The sequence below is a fragment of the Cucurbita pepo genome, chromosome LG07 (genome assembly GCF_002806865.2).
Source record: "Cucurbita pepo subsp. pepo cultivar mu-cu-16 chromosome LG07, ASM280686v2, whole genome shotgun sequence".
Classification (NCBI taxonomy): Eukaryota; Viridiplantae; Streptophyta; class Magnoliopsida; order Cucurbitales; family Cucurbitaceae; genus Cucurbita; species Cucurbita pepo.
The window spans coordinates 8,074,735-8,095,124 of NC_036644.1; the positions used below are offsets into that span (position 1 = coordinate 8,074,735).

Consider the following 20,390-nt stretch of genomic DNA (forward strand, 5'->3'; position numbering starts at 1 on the left):
CAATTTTTTTTTAATTATAACTATGACAACAAAATATATAATTTTCTCTCCGATGCTAATAAATATCAACTAGTTTATAACTAGCAAATAAATATATATATCATCGATCAACAGGTCACGAAAAATTCATCAAACTAACAATAACAAAAAAAAAAAAAAAAGTTAATTTTTGAGGTAAAAGTAAAAGAAACAAAAGTAAATGGTAAAACCTGGAGAGTTAGTGAGGATTACAGATTTAGTGTACATATGAAACAGGGAGGGATCAATCAAATTGAATTCAAGTTGGAACAGATTCTTCCCATGCAAGTTTCAATCTCCTTATAAAAATGCAGATTCTGAGAACATCTTGGATGCAAACTTTTAACTGCTAAACCTAAGATTTGAGCCACGTCGCCTGGTGGATATGGATACTCGACACACGCCTGCACGTTACGGTAGCATGGAAACAAGTAATGAATGAACTTAGTAAGATACATTAAGTCTAGCAACCACTAAATTCTCCTCTAAACATGTCATATCTCATATCAGTTGGAGAGGGGAACGAAGTGTTACGAATCACGGATCTTCACAATCATATGATATTGTCCACTTTGAGCATAAGCTATCGTGGCTTTGTTTTGGGCTTCCCCAAAAGGCCTAATACCAATGAAGATGTATTCCTTACTTATAAACCCGTGATCATTCCCTAAATTAGCCAATGTGGGGCTCCCTCCCAACACAATCCTCAACACGAAGCCCTTAAAGGGTATGGAAACCTCTTCCTAATAGACGCGTTTTAAAACTTTAAGGGAAAACTCGAAAGGAAAAGCCCAAAGAGGGCAATATCTTCTAGCAGTGGACTAGAGCTGGCTGCTACAAATGGTATTAGGAGCCAGACACCAGGCGGTATACCAGCAAGGACGCTAGGGCCCCAAGGGGGGTGGATTGTGAGATCTCACGTCGGTCGGAGAAGGGAATGAAGCATCCCTTACAAGGGTGTGGAAAACTCTCCCTAGTAGACGTGTTTTAAAACTTCAAGGGGAAGCCCGAAAGAAAAGCCCAAAAAGAACAATATCTGCTAGCGGTAGATTTGGGTTGGTACTTCAGATCAGTCACAATGATTTTATACCATGCCCAACACTATTCCTACTGAAGTTCATGTTTCTAAGAGTAGTAGGACAAAACCAAACAAAGCAACAACAGACATAAAATTCAGTGGACGGGTTGTTCAAGCCTTGCACAGATGGATGCACTGCAGACTGCGTAGTATCTGAATAGACATGAAATAAAGGTGTTCTTAGTTTCATAGCAATTACCTGGATCATAAGCAAAGTAGCAACACATGAAGTGATTAGATTTGAAGGAATTCCTCCATAATCTTTATCGGAACGTCTCGATCTTGGACTGATTAGATCACTAGTAGAAAGGTGTTCCAATGAGCATAATTGGTTAAAGGGGCCCAAACTGTCATTTATATACTCTTGAGACTTGCTTAAAGGTTTCTGATACTCAAACGACTCAAAAGAATGCAGGGCACCACAAATAATTGTCAGAGGATCATCACCTTGGCTCGTGCTCAACATGACCTGAACAAAATGGTATCATGAAATCTCTCTTCACAAATACTCATGCATCATCAATCATGTTTGGCTGTTTTTACACCACTAAGACATGAGTAAAGAAAATTTGGTGCCTAAACTCAAGGAAATTGCCAATCAATTGTTCAAGGATCAACTTGTTCATTGAAGTTGCAAATAAATGAGCTTGTTTCATATCTGATGGGTTCATCGTATATAATGCTATAAGGATTAAGGAGGGAAGCTTAGTTATAACAATAAGAATTAATCAAGTAAACTCGACCTAGATTTCGGAATGCGTGCACGTGTGCACGTATGTTGTTTGACGAGTGTGTGTGTGTGTGAGAGAGAGAGAGAGAGACAGAAGTACCTCAATAGCAACATTTACCATCAACTGTGCCTTTTCCCTCGAACCTCTGACAATATCAACAACCCCACATCCTGATTCATGAGAAACATTTAAAGAATGAGGGATACCACTAGGTGCTCTGGTATTAGCTAGAGACGGAGACATCGACCACGGAGGCAATGAGTTCCCAGGGAAAGTATTATGCTGCGCCAGGTTAAATGTGGTGGAAGGAACCTACAGATGCATACAATCAATTAAGATGTTGTTTGAAGTTGAAACAAATAACAGATCCAACACAACGATAGCTAATAGATTTTGAAGGTACAAAGTAAAAATACACATCTCCTAGGCCACTTCGAAGTTCGTTTTCTATAGTGTTCTTGATTAGTTTGGTTCTATAGTTAATTGGATAGATGCCAACATAATCATGCATATCATCCAACTATAGTTTTTGAGCTCACTCTTCAAGAACAGTTCACTTCAATTCTTATTTCAAGGAATCTCTTAAATAATGCAGTATTTGAGCTCACCCTATCCTACATTCATGCAATTTTCTGCATTATTCACGTTCCTTTAGAACATTCATTCTTTATTACCAAGGTTGGACAGATCCAACCAATTCTCGGAAATGAAACTTTAAGCAAACTGTAGGCTATTCAGTAGCCTTTTTGCAAAGAAACTAAGAAAGTTCATGTTTTTTAGACTTGTGTGCCTCAATGTAAGATGCCATCTCACTTAAGTCTCATTGGTTCATAAGCACAAATCTCTTCCTACCATGGCTAGAAGGCTTAACTAGGCTTTAGCTTCCTGTAAAAGCTAAAAGAATAACACCAGCATAAAAGCACGCTTATATATTTATGCAAGAAAAAGGAGCCTATACATACAGAACTGACTACAATGATATAAATTTACGAAAAATGATTCCAATTGTTGAGAATAAGAGATGTTGAGGATCCAAGTATCGAGCGTGTGGCTAGCTCTTGAATGTATCACTCTGGTCTTATCAGTTATCGAACTAATGATCTGAAATAAAATCCACAAGAAATATGCTAATCTATCCATCAACATATAAAAAATGAGATTTGAAACTAAGCCGAAATCTTATTAACCAAAATGTTAATAACATGCAGAATAATTTTAATTTAAAAATACTAAGAACTCAAGTGTGCTACCAAGGTATCAATGGTGTATGGGTTGGATGCTTTCTCCAATTCTCTACTTAGATTTGGATGGCTATTTGCTTTTGGCTCTTTGCATTCGAGAGATGGTGCGTTGATGGAACGGCTCTGACATCTAAGAGCCACTGGAAGATTATCCATTGGATTGAAAGGCATGCAATCAAAATCCTGAAGTGGAACTTTTTTATGTCAGTAAATAAATAATGACTAGCTGAAAGACAACTTCTGGATTCAGCAGCAACAAATTAGATAATATTAGCATCAAAACTATATCCCTCTTGTAACATCTTTAACAAGGCATGAAACTTTTTGTTGTATGTAATGAAAAAAGACTATTGTTAAAGATACAAACTCTCTAAAGGAGTGAAAAAAAAAACTTATCCTAAGCTTTTGGGTTCGGTAGTAACGCCATTTTCTGTTTAGTTAACTACTTGTTGCATCTTACACTAATTTCCAAGCTCACAAATGAGTGGTAAAAATATGAAATAATATTAAATCTACCGTTTAGGTTATTAGTTAACAAGATAACAAATGTTATGGACCCATGTGACAAAAAGAAGCATATGAAATAGTAATTAACATACTATTTAGGTTGGTTAACAAGATAACATCTTACAGGCTAATATCTTCACCAAGTGGCAAACGAAGCATACGTGTACTTATGACCGAGTGCAAGTACCAGACGAATTTTAGAACCCCTACTAATATGGATTAATACCATAAAAGTTTCATGGATCTATAGTCCTTTTCCATCAGAATAGAATAGAATAGATAGCTTTATCCTGCTCTTTTACATGATATGGGATTTTTATCTTTAAACAACTTACAGTAATTAAACAAGATTTTAAGCCCAAAGGAAGAGTAACAGTATCCTATATGAGTTAACCCAAGATAAGGAGGAGAAAAGCTACCATCACTAATTTGACTCCAATCTCCTGATTATCAAACTGAATCCTGTACTTGTCATGATTAACCGTTAAGACAATTCCATCAAGAACTTTTAGTGTGTTTGGAAGCAAAGCTATTACACGCTGCCCAACAGTTAAAGGTCTCGCCAAATCTGTAGGAAGCCCTTCACGACTGCCAGCATGGAGGTCAGCATAAATTTGTCTTACAGATTCTCGGAAAAGTTTGAGTTTCATTCTTTCTCCATGAAGAAAACATTCAGACAACCGCCGAGGTTTACCGAGGGAACTGCATAAACAGACACATTTCAGACTTTCAGTTCATGGCGTTCTCGAGTAAGTATAAATTTACAAAAGATACCTTCTTATGACACTCCATTCAAGACGTGTTAACCTTGGGATGTTTTTCAGGCCAACATGATCCAAATACTCGACAAATTCCCTTCTTGCAAACCAAGGATAATCAATTGCACTATAAAACCATTCAAAAATGCACCATCTACGCACCAAAGTGGACGACATGCAATTAGAAAGTTTGTCCTGAATTTTCGAAGCAAAGGCAGATAGTTTTAACATTGTGCTATAGAGACGATTGCCTCCAAATAAAGAAGAAACTGACGATCTTACTTTGAGGAAGAATGCTCTGTCTTGAACAGAGGGGGAATATTTCCTGAGCTCTTTTTCCAATTTTTCGTCACAGGGCTTCGTCTTTTGATGGGTCAACAATCTCCGAAGCCCCATCTTACATCTACTTCGACTCCCCTGCTTAATTGGTAGAGTGACTTGATTTTCTACAGGAAATGGAATTAATTGGACATATCAATTCCTTCATTTCTAATCAATGTCCAAATATCTTCTAATATAATGATCTATTTCCAATATTTTTCATTGCAAAAGTTGTCATAACAAACTTGTTTACCGTTATTCATTGGTTTAGTATGCCCAGATGTGGCCTGCAAAAAAGAAAGATACACGAGCAATAAGGAAAGGTGATATATTGTAAAAGTAACTCCACAAATCATTGAGTTGCCTTTCTTCAACTGTGTTTTCTCTGAAGACTCCCTAAAGAATGCCAACCATCTCGTCTTCAATAGCAAAGCAATTAGGCATTTCTGGGACAATTTTAAAGTTAAGGCTTGAATTGGTATGTCGCAGATTCCTCATTCTCATCCAAAAAGTCCTTTGTAGCAATTCCTTTAAAAAGAAACTAGATATGCATGCTATAAGGCTTTTCGATCAGAAGATTTGATAGGGGAGGAAGCAATAAAAAAGGGTAAGAATTGGATGGATATACAGAATAGATCAAACTTTCGGATCCTTGTGGTGTACTCTTTCTCCAGTTTTGTGTAGCTGCATTTCTTCTTTGATTGTTACCAATTGTGGAGTAAGTTTCTCTAAACTTCTTTCATTATTACCCATTGGAGTAAGTTTCTCAGTAAAAAGTAATTTCCTTTCACGGAAAAAAAGAAAAAAAAAACAAAAAAGACGAAGGCATCATTGATAAATGATTTTGCATTAGAAGAAAATGGCATCAAACTTATCTTTCCCAACCATATGAAAGGCACAAAAAACCGAATCAAAACACTGCATTCTCAACACAACCAAATGCCATTTTTTAAAGGAAAAAAGAAATCATTCTTGCAGAACGCAACTATACCGAACATACTGATGAACAAATACCTCAAATGCAGTGCAGAGAAGTTCAAATGACAGACAAACCATGCATTTAAAAGTGAAGGCACTTTACACCTAATTTCAATTGAAAGACATGAACAACCAGCAGGGAGTTAAAAGTGAATAAATGTCACTATGTTAATGATATTTCCACTACAATTTATTAAAACGAAATCCTTTAGACTTCATAAAATGAACATGCTTTATGTTTACTTAAAGAAGCAAAACTTCGACCTACATTTTCTTCTTCTTGTTTTTTTTTGGGAAAAGAAGCCAGCTTTCATTTATTATAATGAAATTACAGAGTAGAGGATATCCGTATGTTATGAGTTAAAATTCTACAAAAATACAAATAATGGCATTTTCTTCATTGCATCCTTTCTCCATTTCATCGTATCATTTTGTATAGCAAGAATCTGCAAGAATTTCAGCTAAAATGTTCACTTACTGTCTTCAAATTTTCACGTAAATGGGCATCCACGGGAATTTTTGTATCAGGTATCTGCAAATGAATAGTGAATAATGAATAATGAAAAAGAAATAGTTTTCTGTATACTCTATACATTAGATAAAAACTAGCAAAATCAAGAGACAACTTCCAAAAGAAAGGAGCTTTCACATTGAAAATTACTAGCTTTATGGATCAGTGTGATACCACAATTGACAAGTCACTTCCAGGTTTTGATTTCCCATAACCTGTATCCTCAATATTGAACGTTTCAGGGACCATGATTTGCTTTGCTTTATCCTCAATATTGAACGTTTCAGGGACCATGATTTGCTTTGCTTTATCCTCAATACAAGATTTGTTTTCCAAATTGAAAGAGTCAGTTTCCTCCACAATTTGAACAGATGCTTCTTGGTGCAGATCAACAATGATAAAATATAAGGAAGCTTATATTTAGAGGACATAGGTAATAGATGAATCATATAAAATAAAATAAAANGGAAGCTTATATTTAGAGGACATAGGTAATAGATGAATCATATAAAATAAACTAAAATAAAAAAAACCATCATATGTAAACACAATAAGGAAGCTTATATTTTTATTTTTACCGCAATAATGAAACTAATATTGGAAGAAAGCATGAACCGATCGAAAGTTTTAGGTTTGCTAAATCATCATTGAGGCAAATAAAGTTTTTAGATATCATTGAGACTGTCTAGTGAGTATGCCTGTGTCTTTAGCTTCATCCATATAACTCCCCTTTTCCTACTAGTAGAATTATCAAAAAAGNCTCACCCTAGGGAGGCAAATAAAGTTTTTAGATATCATTGAGACTGTCTAGTGAGTATGCCTGTGTCTTTAGCTTCATCCATATAACTCCCCTTTTCCTACTAGTAGAATTATCAAAAAAGTAATGAACAATTAGGAGTAAAAGCACCTTGATCGATTACCAAATGTAGATGGAAAATTATTACACTAAGTACATAACGTATTTTAATGATATTGAAAGGCAGTACTCCAAAGAGCTTGTTACAAGAAAAAGATTTTGCTTGACAGAATTATGTGTTCAACCATCCATCGAGAACAACAATTTCAATACGCAGACAAAGAGCATACCAACAGCACAAAAAAGAACAGTTGATGCAATTAAATTTGATTTGTGGCTGATTGTGCCATCCTTTTAGAATCTTTGTTGTTTCATAAACGTTTGGGTTAAATTTGAAACGTGAAAAATAGGGGAAATGGGAGGAATATAAAAAGTTAGTTGACATAAAAAAGGATGAATAATGTTAAGAATAGCCAGAGTGGTTTAGTTTTCAAATTCAATAATGTTAAGCTTTGTGTCAAACCTTTAGTTGCCCAACCAAGAATGTAAATTTATTATTAATATCAAACCATCATATCACACTCCAAAACCATGATAAATTAGAACAAACAAGTATCTATTTACCTGGTTCCATGGCAGTAACTGGCATCACGGAAGACAAATCAGCTAAGGTCTGCAAAGCATCTACAGCAATGTTCCCATCTATTCAGAAAAACCACAAATTAGCAACTTTTTTAATGAAAAAAAACCAAAGAGTTCAGAACAATATACAACTCTGTTCAACCAATGATAATCATGAAAATTAACCAACCACAAGTTGAGCAATTGAACGGTTGACTCTTTCATCAACTAATATGTATAACAATCATTGCATACAACACTACAGATTGAAACTAGAGCAACAAAATTACCTCCACGTGACTGCTTCCTGCTTTTCTTTCGCTGAACTAGTGGAAATGATAGCTCACAATCTGCATTTGAAATTTCAGAATCAACTTTTCCTTCTGGAACACTGAGACTGCCTACGCCATCCATAATAGGCGCTTCAGGTCTATTTTCTGTTAAATAATCGACACTTTGATGAAACTGCCGGTCTTTATCATCTAAAACTTTCTCCTTTCTGTACCGTTTCTTCATCTTGCGGTGAGCCTTGACTGTCCTTGCAGACTCTATATCTACTATCAAGCTAGGATCATAACCAAATTGTTCGATTGGTCTTCCTTTACGTCCACCGCTGACCTGAAATCAGTCCTGTACAAGTTAACATCCGAAGCTTCAACTGTTTCCAACTATCTCCAAAGAGCAAGAAAGGAGAGTGTGGGTGCTAATTGCATAAACAATTATAACATTAGGCATAACACTACTAGCAAACAATAATGTTACTGAAGGAAACTTCAATGAATACTGAAATTCCATTCTTCCCCTCACCTCGTATGAGGATTTCAAGTTCTCTTTTATTTTGCAAGGCATGGATGTTGTGGAAGTGCCCCCTCTTTGTGAGGCTTCAGCCAAAGCTAATGTGGCACCATGTGCAACTTCATCACTGCTCACGTGAAATTCTGACTTCTTCGAACTTTTATTACCAGAAGCATGGTTTTTCCATTCATTTCTTTTATTTGAATATGAAATAGGAACACGAGGTGTCCTTTTNGAACTTTTATTACCAGAAGCATGGTTTTTCCATTCACTTCTTTTATTTGAATATGAAATAGGAACACGAGGTGTCCTTTTCTGCACGACACGAGGCTGGCTACCTATATGAAGATTGTCACAGCCAAGGTTTAAGAAAAATTAGGTCCTGTTAATCTTGTTATAGGACAATTGTAAAAAATATTTTTGCAATGCTTTTACTGCCAAGAAAACATTTATCAGAATGTAGGTTTTAGCTACAAAAAAAAACATTTTTTATTGGCAGCCATCGACGTGTATAGAAATAGTTAATATTCAAACTAATTTCATNTTTATCAGAATGTAGGTTTTAGCTACAAAAAAAACATTTTTTATTGGCAGTCATCGACGTGTATAGAAATAGTTAATATTCAAACTAATTTCATGCTTTTTTTTTCTACATATTTGTAAAGTATAAACTTACAAAGGGACAATTTAATGGAAAAATATCAAACTTCTGGCATTTTTCAACCAATTCGAGAGGGATGGTCTCACCAAAGAACTATGTGTTTGTACTTCAATTCCAAAAGATGTGTACTTCCCACTCCAAAGTAGAATTAAATAGGATAACTAAGGGCCAATAACTCTAAACATGAATATTGACCTTCCCCTCAAAACGTAAAACATGAAAATAAGCTCAATAGCTATTACATATCTGGCCCATCCTCGTTCTTTTTATCTTAGGTACTAGTAATTGTTGCTGCATCATGACGACCGTTTCCCAAGTTGCTTCATATTTTGGCAGACCATTCCATTGAACCAAGACTTCCCATTCTCCAAATACTTCATTCTTCAGGTCTTGAAACGGTCCAAAATACGTTGTGACAGCTTTTCATTTCTTCATCTTGCTAAGGATAATGGGTGGTACAGCCTGAATTTCGATATACCCACACCACAATTGGATACTCTTCCTACCTCCTCTTTCGATCAGCTAGCTTCTTCATACAATTCTGAGCAGCAGCCAAATGGTTTTTTAACACATCTAAGGTCATGTCTTGTTTAGTTAGCTATTGCTCCAATATTGCATTAGTCAAGTTTTTGTTGCTACAATTTATTAAAGGAGAGGTGCTCGCCTGACACAACATGAAAAGGAGTGGTATTAATGGTGATGTGGTATTTGGTACTCTACCAATATTCTGCCTAAGCCACCCTCTCATTCGATGCTTTTGGTCTTTCTGCACAGATAGAGCATAAACAAGTTTTCATACACCGATTGACCCTCTTGGTTTGTCCATTCATTTGGGGATGATAGGTCATACTTCATCTATGTTGTGTTCCATGTAACCTTGTTCACTCCAAAAAATACTAAGGAAGACCATGTCGTGATCCGTGACTACCAATTGTGGAAAACTTGAATAGGAGGGCCAGTCAATGTTGCTAATTAAACCACTATAGGTTGGTGAGATAAAACATCAGCAACTTAGTTTTCTAGCCCAGATCAGTAATGGATTTCAAAATCAAATCCTTAAAAGCTTTGCCAATCATAGTTGGTATTTCATTTCCACATCCCTTTGCTCTAACAAACTACAAAGGGCCTTTTGGTCAGTTCACACCACAAACTTTTGTCCCAGCAAGTACGGCCTCCAACATTGCAGTACTAGAACAATTGTCATCAACTCTCTGCATATACTAACTTAATTATGGCCGCTGACAATGTACGGCTGAAAAGGGCTATCATATGGCTGAAAAGGTTCAGTGGCTGTTCTTGATTGAGATTTCTTGGGATTGTTTACCTTCATTGATCTTTATTGTTCTGTGGGCTNCTTGTTCACTCCAAAAAATACTAAGGAAGACCATGTCGTGATCCGTGACTACCAATTGTGGAAAACTTGAATAGGAGGGCCAGTCAATGTTGCTAATTAAACCACTATAGGTTGGTGAGATAAAACATCAGCAACTTAGTTTTCTAGCCCAGATCAGTAATGGATTTCAAAATCAAATCCTTAAAAGCTTTGCCAATCATAGTTGGTATTTCATTTCCACATCCCTTTGCTCTAACAAACTACAAAGGGCCTTTTGGTCAGTTCACACCACAAACTTTTGTCCCAGCAAGTACGGCCTCCAACATTGCAGTACTAGAACAATTGTCATCAACTCTCTGCATATACTAACTTAATTATGGCCGCTGACAACGTACGGCTGAAAAGGGCTATCATATGGCTGAAAAGGTTCAGTGGCTGTTCTTGATTGAGATTTGTTGGGATTGTTTACCTTCATTGATCTTTATTGTTCTGTGGGCTCAGTTTTCAGTTTTTCACCTAAGTTTTAAGTTATAAGGTTCATTCGAATAAGTTCCTCATAGGGAAGCTTCTGCAACTTTATGTCTAATTTTCATTTTATCAAGAAAAATCCTGTACAATTTCTCCACCTTTCTTAGAGGGAAATTGTTTGGCTTTCCTGAACTTTATAGATAACCTATCTCCATTAATGGAGCCCTCAGTCTTCTCCTACTTGATCATAAAAACAAGTGTAGAATTAAGGCTCTTCGGTGCATAGCTGTTTAAGCTACCTCATGGTATTTGGACTGATTGCTTATTTTAGGATGTTTTTAGAGTTCTTCAGGTGAGAAAACATAGATTTTCAAGCCTCCATGAGATGCAGGCCCTATAAATATACTAGTTACCAATAAAATCATAAACAAAAACATGGAAAACAGCCCCTCATGCACAATAGCATTTCAATTGTCTTACCATGATATAAACTCCTAAGCAAAGCCAGACATCCACCATTTGCTGCAACGGAACTAGTACAATAGTCTTCATTTGAGAAACTCATTTGAACTTTTCCTTGATTAGTTTTTGGAGATTCTTGAAAACCTGAAGCATGATAATTATCACGTTCACTATCTCTACCTTCCTGTCAATTTACCAATTGACTATATTAAAATTTCTAAGCAAATGAATTGACAAAAAAAATTGAACGAAGTGTTGTTACATTGCAGTTGCAGTTTATAAACAAAGATCATCAGATAGAGTGTTGTTACATGCTGATTGGGCAGGGTCTAAGAAAGATAGAAGATCAACTTCAAAATATTGTGTATTTGTGGGTGGTAACTTGGTTTCTTGGAAGATTAAGAAACAAAAAGTGGTGTCACTTTCGAGCATTGAATTAGAATAAAAAGGGATGCCACAACTTATATGTAAATTATTATGGATACGTCAACTTCTTATTGAAATGGGATTTGATCTACAACACCAACTAAACACATCGAGGTCAGCTGTCATTTTATACATGAAAAGATACAACAAGGTTTGGAATCAAAAGATATGTGAAGAATGTTGAACGATTAGGGCATATCTTCACAAAAGCATTAAATGGGGCCAAAATAGATTCTCTCTCTACCAAGTTGGGCATGATGAATATATATGCTCTAACTTGAGGCGGAGTGCTATAATTTTCATATTAGTAAATTTATAATTTTGTTAGTATATTAGTTGTGTTTGTCCTTCCTACTTAAGTTAATCTTGAACACATGTATATATTTATCTCTTTAGTGAATGGAGTAGAGTATTCTCATTCTCTCAACCATTACTGTTTACACGTCATAAACAATAAGAAAAAAATCCTTGAAAGCTACACCAGGTTTTTTACACTTGAAGTCTCCAACTTTCCTTTCCATCTAAAGCAACTCCTTGGTGAGAACTTTGAAACGAGAGGTAATGCTGGAAGGTGCAAGACCAAATTGAGTAGGCATTCACAAAACGATTGAATGTATCAAATTGTAGAGTTTCAATGACAACTTGCTGAAGGGAATGTAAATAAGTGTAACATTGTTGACAAGGGAATATTCAAGGTATACTAACAATAGAGCTATATTAGATGATCTTAGAAAACATTTAAAACTATTCTAGATATCTGAAATTTAGAGTTATCTTTTATTTAGCTCCATTGAGAATTTCTCTAGTCTTAATATACTCTTGAAGAAATCTATTGTTTTGGGCTTCTCCCTCGAAAAATTTATAGAAATGGTTTGTGATAGCCCAAGCCCACCGCTAGCAGATATTGTCCTCTTTGGGCTTTCCCTTTCGGACTTCCCCTTAAGGTTTTTAAAACACGTCTACTAAGGAAAGGTTTTCACACCTTTATAAATGGTGTTACATTCTCCTCCCCAACCGATGTGGGATCTCACATGGTTCTTATTACTTCAGCCCTTCGGAACTTTTCCCTATAAACAGAAGCTCATATTCTAAGTTGAGCTTGCGCGTAATGTATGGAAAGTGCAATAAAGACTAGTTTTGAAGCGTCCATCCTTTTACCTTACATATACGTGATTGCTTTGGTAGCAGGACTTATTTAATGGAACTAGACATAAACCTATCTGTTTTTTAATCAAAACAACAAACCAAAGACGTGAAAGAGACACAAACAAGGCCCAATTAAGACATTCAGTAAAGATTTTATGTTTACGACAATAAAAACATAATACACGCTCACCATAACATTATAGTAATCTGTCATCAGCGCTATGAGACCAACAACAGATGCAGTCCCCTCCGGCAAGGAAAGATATGCCTGGAAAGCAAAGGCATAACAAAAGTTACTAAGTTACTAAGAAAATTGTATTGCATAGCTTATAAGTTACTAAGAAAACTTCACCATTTAAAGAGAGAAGGAAAATTATTGTGAAGAAAGGAAATCAACTAGTCCTAAGGAAAAGTAAAAGAACAAAATGTATTAAAACCCCAACTCTTTTATCCACCAGATTAGAATGAAGCCAATTGAGGAATAGCAAAAGGAAAGTCAACCTGGAAGTCCTTATTACTTTTGAAATTCAAATTGATCAAAGGATAGGATAAAGAGATAATAGGCTTCCATTTCAATGAGATAGGACAGTAAAGACGAGGGAAAACTGCTAAGAAAGAGGGAGGCAGCAATGAACTTATCCTCCTGAAGAGAAAATGCTTCCTATCATCAAAAGAGAGGGAAACTAAAGCTTGAACTAAGGAAGTCAACCAAATTCCAACAAGGCAACAACTTTTGCGTTCCAATCATTGGAGTATAAACCATATTGATTAAAATAACCTTAAAACTCCTCTTGAGAAATAATCCTGTTAAATCACCAATCAACTCAAAATCACAACTCGAGACAAACTAAGAAGGAATTGTCGAATCCAAGCCCATAAAACGATTGAACACAAAAATAATCTTCATGAGCTTCAAATATCTACTCAATACCAAGAATAAATCTTGTCATTTTCAAAGCAGAAATGAGTAAGACCTTACCCTCACATTTAGTTATCCTCAATTACGTTTTTCCCTTAGCCCCCTTGATGAAGATATCAACAAGAAGATAAGAAAGAGACACTTATCTAAGCCCCTGAAGCTTGTGATTTTGCCTGAAGGCTCTCCATTGAAGAAAACCCAAAAGTTAGGCACTTACCAATGCAAAGTTGACAAGCAGTGCAATTCAATCATAATAACTGAGTAAATGAACCGGCACTATTCTATCAAAATTCTGTGTACCATTGAGGAAGTAGCATACGAAACAACAATGATCAGTGAGAAGAAAGCCAATAGTCACTACATGTACATATACAAAAAGGAAGAAGTCAACTTATGCAAAAGAAAAAAAAAAAAGAGCAACATTGCAGCATTATGCGCTTAAATTGCCTAATATTAAACTATTGCTCGTGTAGTAAGCTGAGGGGGAGAAAGCACATCACAAAGGTAACCATGCGAATTTGCTATCATAGAAGGACTTAACATACCCTGTTCATATTGTAAAGAGCCTCTACCATCTCAATTGATCTACCATACGTAGAAGAAGCCACCTGAAAACGTTAAAGAGGGAAAAAAAATTATTAAAAATATATAAGAACATAAGATTTATGAGATATGGTGCACAACAGAATACAAAATATTGAGAGAACTAGTTGAAGTGTTATAAACAGACATACCTTTTTCCAGTCTTGTCCATATTTTCTGTACGCTTCATAAAAAATCTCAATTTCCCTCGTGCTCCATCGAGGTCCCAACTTCTCACACAAGTTCTTCTTCTGTCATAAGGTTATAAAGGCAATATAACAATCAGGACCACAGATATTAGATTCTTCAACCTTGAAATAGATAGAAATGGTGAAGAACCCTTTATTGAACAACTTTTAATGAAAAGTTCACACACCATCACCGCCATCATCAAAAAAATAAGATAAAATCCTGCCTTTTTAATGAGGTATTTTGTAGTATATCAACGTACGAACATCTGCACTGTTTCTTATACCCCTTAAAAGGTGTAAATTACAGACAGATACTCTCGGGGTGTCCTGAAGCTAAAATCAAAATTGAAATAGACGGCCTACTCCATTCTTCTCTGTATTCGGTCTCCAAACTTAATCTAATTGAGAGAAACTGTTGAGGATTGTTGGGAGGAAGTCCCACATTGGCTAATTTAGAGAACGATCATGAGTTTATAAGTAAGNAAACCATATTGATTAAAATAACCTTAAAACTCCTCTTGAGAAATAATCCTGTTAAATCACCAATCAACTCAAAATCACAACTCGAGACAAACTAAGAAGGAATTGTCGAATCCAAGCCCATAAAACGATTGAACACAAAAATAATCTTCATGAGCTTCAAATATCTACTCAATACCAAGAATAAATCTTGTCATTTTCAAAGCAGAAATGAGTAAGACCTTACCCTCACATTTAGTTATCCTCAATTACGTTTTTCCCTTAGCCCCCTTGATGAAGATATCAACAAGAAGATAAGAAAGAGACACTTATCTAAGCCCCTGAAGCTTGTGATTTTGCCTGAAGGCTCTCCATTGAAGAAAACCCAAAAGTTAGGCACTTACCAATGCAAAGTTGACAAGCAGTGCAATTCAATCATAATAACTGAGTAAATGAACCGGCACTATTCTATCAAAATTCTGTGTACCATTGAGGAAGTAGCATACGAAACAACAATGATCAGTGAGAAGAAAGCCAATAGTCACTACATGTACATATACAAAAAGGAAGAAGTCAACTTATGCAAAAGAAAAAGAAAAAAGAGCAACATTGCAGCATTATGCGCTTAAATTGCCTAATATTAAACTATTGCTCGTGTAGTAAGCTGAGGGGGAGAAAGCACATCACAAAGGTAACCATGCGAATTTGCTATCATAGAAGGACTTAACATACCCTGTTCATATTGTAAAGAGCCTCTACCATCTCAATTGATCTACCATACGTAGAAGAAGCCACCTGAAAACGTTAAAGAGGGAAAAAAAATTATTAAAAATATATAAGAACATAAGATTTATGAGATATGGTGCACAACAGAATACAAAATATTGAGAGAACTAGTTGAAGTGTTATAAACAGACATACCTTTTTCCAGTCTTGTCCATATTTTCTGTACGCTTCATAAAAAATCTCAATTTCCCTCGTGCTCCATCGAGGTCCCAACTTCTCACACAAGTTCTTCTTCTGTCATAAGGTTATAAAGGCAATATAACAATCAGGACCACAGATATTAGATTCTTCAACCTTGAAATAGATAGAAATGGTGAAGAACCCTTTATTGAACAACTTTTAATGAAAAGTTCACACACCATCACCGCCATCATCAAAAAAATAAGATAAAATCCTGCCTTTTTAATGAGGTATTTTGTAGTATATCAACGTACGAACATCTGCACTGTTTCTTATACCCCTTAAAAGGTGTAAATTACAGACAGATACTCTCGGGGTGTCCTGAAGCTAAAATCAAAATTGAAATAGACGGCCTACTCCATTCTTCTCTGTATTCGGTCTCCAAACTTAATCTAATTGAGAGAAACTGTTGAGGATTGTTGGGAGGAAGTCCCACATTGGCTAATTTAGAGAACGATCATGAGTTTATAAGTAAGAAATACATCTTCATTGGGATGAGGCCTTTTGGGAAGCCCAAAGCAAATCCATGAGAGCTTATGCTCAAAGTTGGACAATATCATACCATTGTAGAAAGTCGTTTATTACTAACATAGTATCAAAGTCATGCCCTTAACTTAGTCATGTCAATAGAATCTTCAAAAGTTGAACAAAGAAGTTGTGAAACTCGAAGGTGTAGTCAAAAGTGACTCAAGTGTCGAACAAATGGTGTACTTTGTTCGAGAGCTCTAGAGAAGGAGTCGAGCCTCGATTAAGGGGAGGCTGTTTTAGGGCTCCATAGGCCTCAGGGAAGGCTCTGTATTGTACTTTGTTCGAGGAAAGGACTGTTGAGGATTGTTGGAGGGAGTTCCAAATTGCTAATTTAGAGAATGATGGGGTTTATAAGTAAGAAATATATCTCCATTGGTATGAGGCCTTTTGGGAAGCCCGAAGCAAAGCCATGAGAACTTATGCTCAAAGTAGACAATATCATACCATTGTTGTTGTTCCTAACATGGTATCAGAGTCATGCTCTTATCTTAGTCATGTCAATAGAATCCTCAAAAGTCGAACAAAGAAGTTGTGAGCCTCGAAGGTGTAGTCAAAAGTGACTCAAGTGTCGAACCAATGATGTACTTTGTTCGAGAACTCTAGAGAAGGAGTCGAGCCTCGATTAAGGGGAGGTTGTTCGAGGGCTCTATATGCCTCAGGGAAAGCTCTACAGTGTACTTTGTTCAAGGGTAGGATTGCTGAGGATTGTTGGGAGAGAGTCCCACATTGACTAATTTAGGGAACGATCATGGGTTTAAAAAGTAAAAAATACATCTCCATTGGTACGAGGCCTTTTGGGAAGCCCAAAGCAAAGTCGCGAGATCTTATGCTCAAAGTGACAACATCATACCATAGTGGAGAGTCGTTATTCCTAATCGAACAATAGAAATTCACATTCACAACTAAAATCTAGTCGAACAGCAAGAAAAAAGCTCAGGATAATTTCAGAACTTATAAGAGACGGGACAGAATTACTCGTTTCTTGCTTCTTTGCGAGCTCGTATAACTTTTTTCAGCCGAGGGATTATTTGAATGAAGGATTCTTTTGTTTCGACTCGTGGATTTCTTTGGAGGCGCCATGGAATTTTATCTGTAATCCGCTAAAGCAATTAGTGAGAACAAGATACACAATGCAGCTTTCAAGATGAAGTACAAACGCAAGAAAATCAAGACTGAACATGGCGGAAATACCTGGCTTGTCCGTCGATTAACTCTTTAAGCGCCCATCTCTAAATGCCTGTCGGTGGAGCATTGGGGAAGTTTCTCCCGGAAGATGATGAAGATCCGGCGGCTTTTTCAAATGCGGATGAGAGGACCGCCGAATTTTGAATTCTCTGGTGAAAAAGAGAATAAATAATCCTATATTTGTGGAAGAAAAAAAATTAAATAAATAAATTACAAATTTAGTTTTATACTTTTATTTACTCTGGATATATTCGAATTAAAAAATAATAATTAGTATATATAAATAAAATTTTATATCTCATTGGACCATATGTTGAACGATGAAAGTCCCACCTCAGCTAATTTAGGGAATGATCATAGGTTTATAATCAATAAATATTATCATAGGTGTGAGGCCTCTTGGGGAAGCACAAATTAAAGTCGGGCTTATAATAAAAAAATACTAATTAAAGCCATGAGAGCTTATATTCAAAATGGACAATATCATACGTGGAGTGATTTTATAGAACGTTAGATGAAATGTCAATTTTTTTAATGTTGTTTGTTTTAGACAACATCATGTCTTTTTATATCACTATTAGGAGTGTTTATGGATTGGATCAGGTTGACTCGAGACATTATTTAAACTTGGCTAAATTGTTCCGGTTGTAAACGGTTTAACCCAACTAAGTGAATTTTTTTTAATGTTGTTTGTTTTAGTCAACGTCATGTCTTTTATATCACTATTAGGAGTGTTTATGGATTGGATCAGGTTGACTTGAGACATTATTTAAACTTAGCTCAATCGTTTCGGTGATTAATTATTATTAAATAACATACTCAATCATAAAAATATTGGGTCGAAGTTAGTTTGGATTATTGATTAAATTTTTTTGTATTTAATAAAAAAAAAAACATAATGTTGATATGTTTTTTTTATAGTTATTTTCGTAATCAAAAATTAAATTCGTTAATTCTTAAAAGTTATTGTAGAATGAATAATTTAAAAAATAATTGTGGAATGAAATAAAATTATAACAATTGTGCATAAATATTAAAAAGTAATTATTTAAGATTTTCATAAAAATTTTATTTACCAAAAATCTAAAATTTTCGAACTCTCGAGTCTCGATCACACATATTATGCTAACAATTTGAAAGCCTTAAACAATTGAGTGTGCTTCATCGAATTTATAAGATACTCGTTCCTCCTTACGATCCTTCCTTACAAGGGCACTATGTTTATTATAAACGCATTTGTGAGACAGGTCGTTGATGCTGACGGTTTATTCAAAAAGACCCATGCCATGGAGTTTTCTTATCTATACGACCCAATCTTAATTTGTGTCGAGTCGGGTAGAAACCTTCCCAATAATCTAGAAATAAAACAACTATGAATAAATGAAGAGTATGAAGAGATAATGGTGAAGTCATATAAAAGGCTATGAATTCAGTAACTTATAAGCATTCATTCTCAGTGGAGAACAATACTAATATTCACACTATTATATTACTGGTAATGATTCATACAGTTGCGAAATAGAGCAACAAGATATACATACCAATTAGTGAAATGGGGCTGAAAATGAATTCTTTGGCTGATCCTTCTTTGTCGAGGTCGAGAAGATAAACACGTTCCAGTCGAACGCAACCGAATTCCACGCTAGTTTACGGGTGATCTTTACTCCGAGCAACAATCTGTATTTCTGAAACTAGGCCATGCCCATATGCCTCTCCCACCTGATGTCTTCGGCGAATTCTGTGAGAGCAGCTCGAGGATCGCCATCGGAAATGGATAAGTAATATTGAGCGGTTTCATCGTCGACCATCATGCTCCGACTCAATGAATGGAGTACTCGTTTCTTCACTTGAACAGAGGACATACCATGATCATCTGTCTCCTTACCATATAAATGATGGGTCGTGGGGATGCCATCCAAATACAACGTCGCAACTTCCCGTTTCGCGATAGCGTCCATCTCGATGTAGCATATACTGTTTATAAGTATATTGGGATTGCCAATGGGGATTAGCAATCTTTCTCTTGAGTATATGCCATGGTCGCTCATCATGTTGTTTAGACGTTTTATGTCTATGACCTACGAGAACAGTGTATTTACGAGATCAAAACAACAAGGTCCATAACCATCAGAACAATACATTTACGAAATCAACACACCTCTGTAATCATCAAGAACAATACATTTACGAAATCGACACACTAAAGTCTGTAACCATCAAGAACAATACATTTACGAAATCGACAAGAACAATACATTTATGAAATTGACACACCGAAGTTTGTAACCATCAAGAGCAATACATTTACGAAATCGACACACCAAAGTCGGTAACCATCAAGAACAATACATTTACAAAATTGACACACCAAAGTCTGTAACCATCAAGAACAATACATTTACGAAATCGACACACCAAAGTCTGTAACCATCAAGAACAATACGTTTGTGAAATCAATACAAGAAAGGTCATAAGCATCAAGAACAGTATATTGTGAAATAAATTACACCAGAGTCCATAGCCATCGAGAACAATATCAAAAAGGTTGATCTCAACAATTATACTTGATCCTTCTAAATTGATATTTTACAATTTACAAGGATTAGGGAGCTGGGGAAAAAAACTACGAACTACAACAACAAATGCGTTCTTCATTGTTGTAAATCATGTATTAAGGTGAAAGACAGAAGTTTCAAGTGTTTGTTCCGA

General features: G+C 35.7%; 2 protein-coding genes across 2 annotated transcripts in view; both read right to left on the reverse strand.

The window, feature by feature from the left end:
* Positions 1-149: 149 nt before the first annotated feature.
* LOC111798112 (protein ALWAYS EARLY 2-like) lies at positions 150-17,825 on the reverse strand. The gene is made up of 20 exons (XM_023681090.1): positions 17,688-17,825; positions 17,472-17,596; positions 15,924-16,022; positions 15,735-15,797; positions 13,042-13,119; positions 11,298-11,463; positions 8,604-8,693; positions 8,368-8,522; positions 7,851-8,178; positions 7,564-7,641; positions 6,318-6,520; positions 6,111-6,164; positions 4,908-4,941; positions 4,616-4,779; positions 4,350-4,528; positions 3,995-4,277; positions 3,078-3,251; positions 1,927-2,139; positions 1,296-1,565; positions 150-422 (listed from the first exon to the last, which is right to left on the reverse strand). The coding sequence occupies exons 2-20, from the start codon at positions 17,574-17,576 to the stop codon at positions 267-269; spliced, it is 2,892 nt and encodes a 963-aa protein (XP_023536858.1). The 5' UTR covers positions 17,577-17,596; positions 17,688-17,825; the 3' UTR covers positions 150-266.
* A 1,250-nt stretch (positions 17,826-19,075) lies between these two features.
* The window catches only part of LOC111798339 (F-box protein At1g55000), a 4,378-nt gene continuing 3,063 nt past the window's right edge, over positions 19,076-20,390 (reverse strand). Inside the window, exon 2 of the mRNA XM_023681415.1 lies at positions 19,076-19,759. Within this exon, the coding sequence (XP_023537183.1) occupies positions 19,373-19,759 (387 nt within the window). The 3' untranslated portion in view covers positions 19,076-19,372. The remainder of the gene's footprint in view (positions 19,760-20,390) is intronic.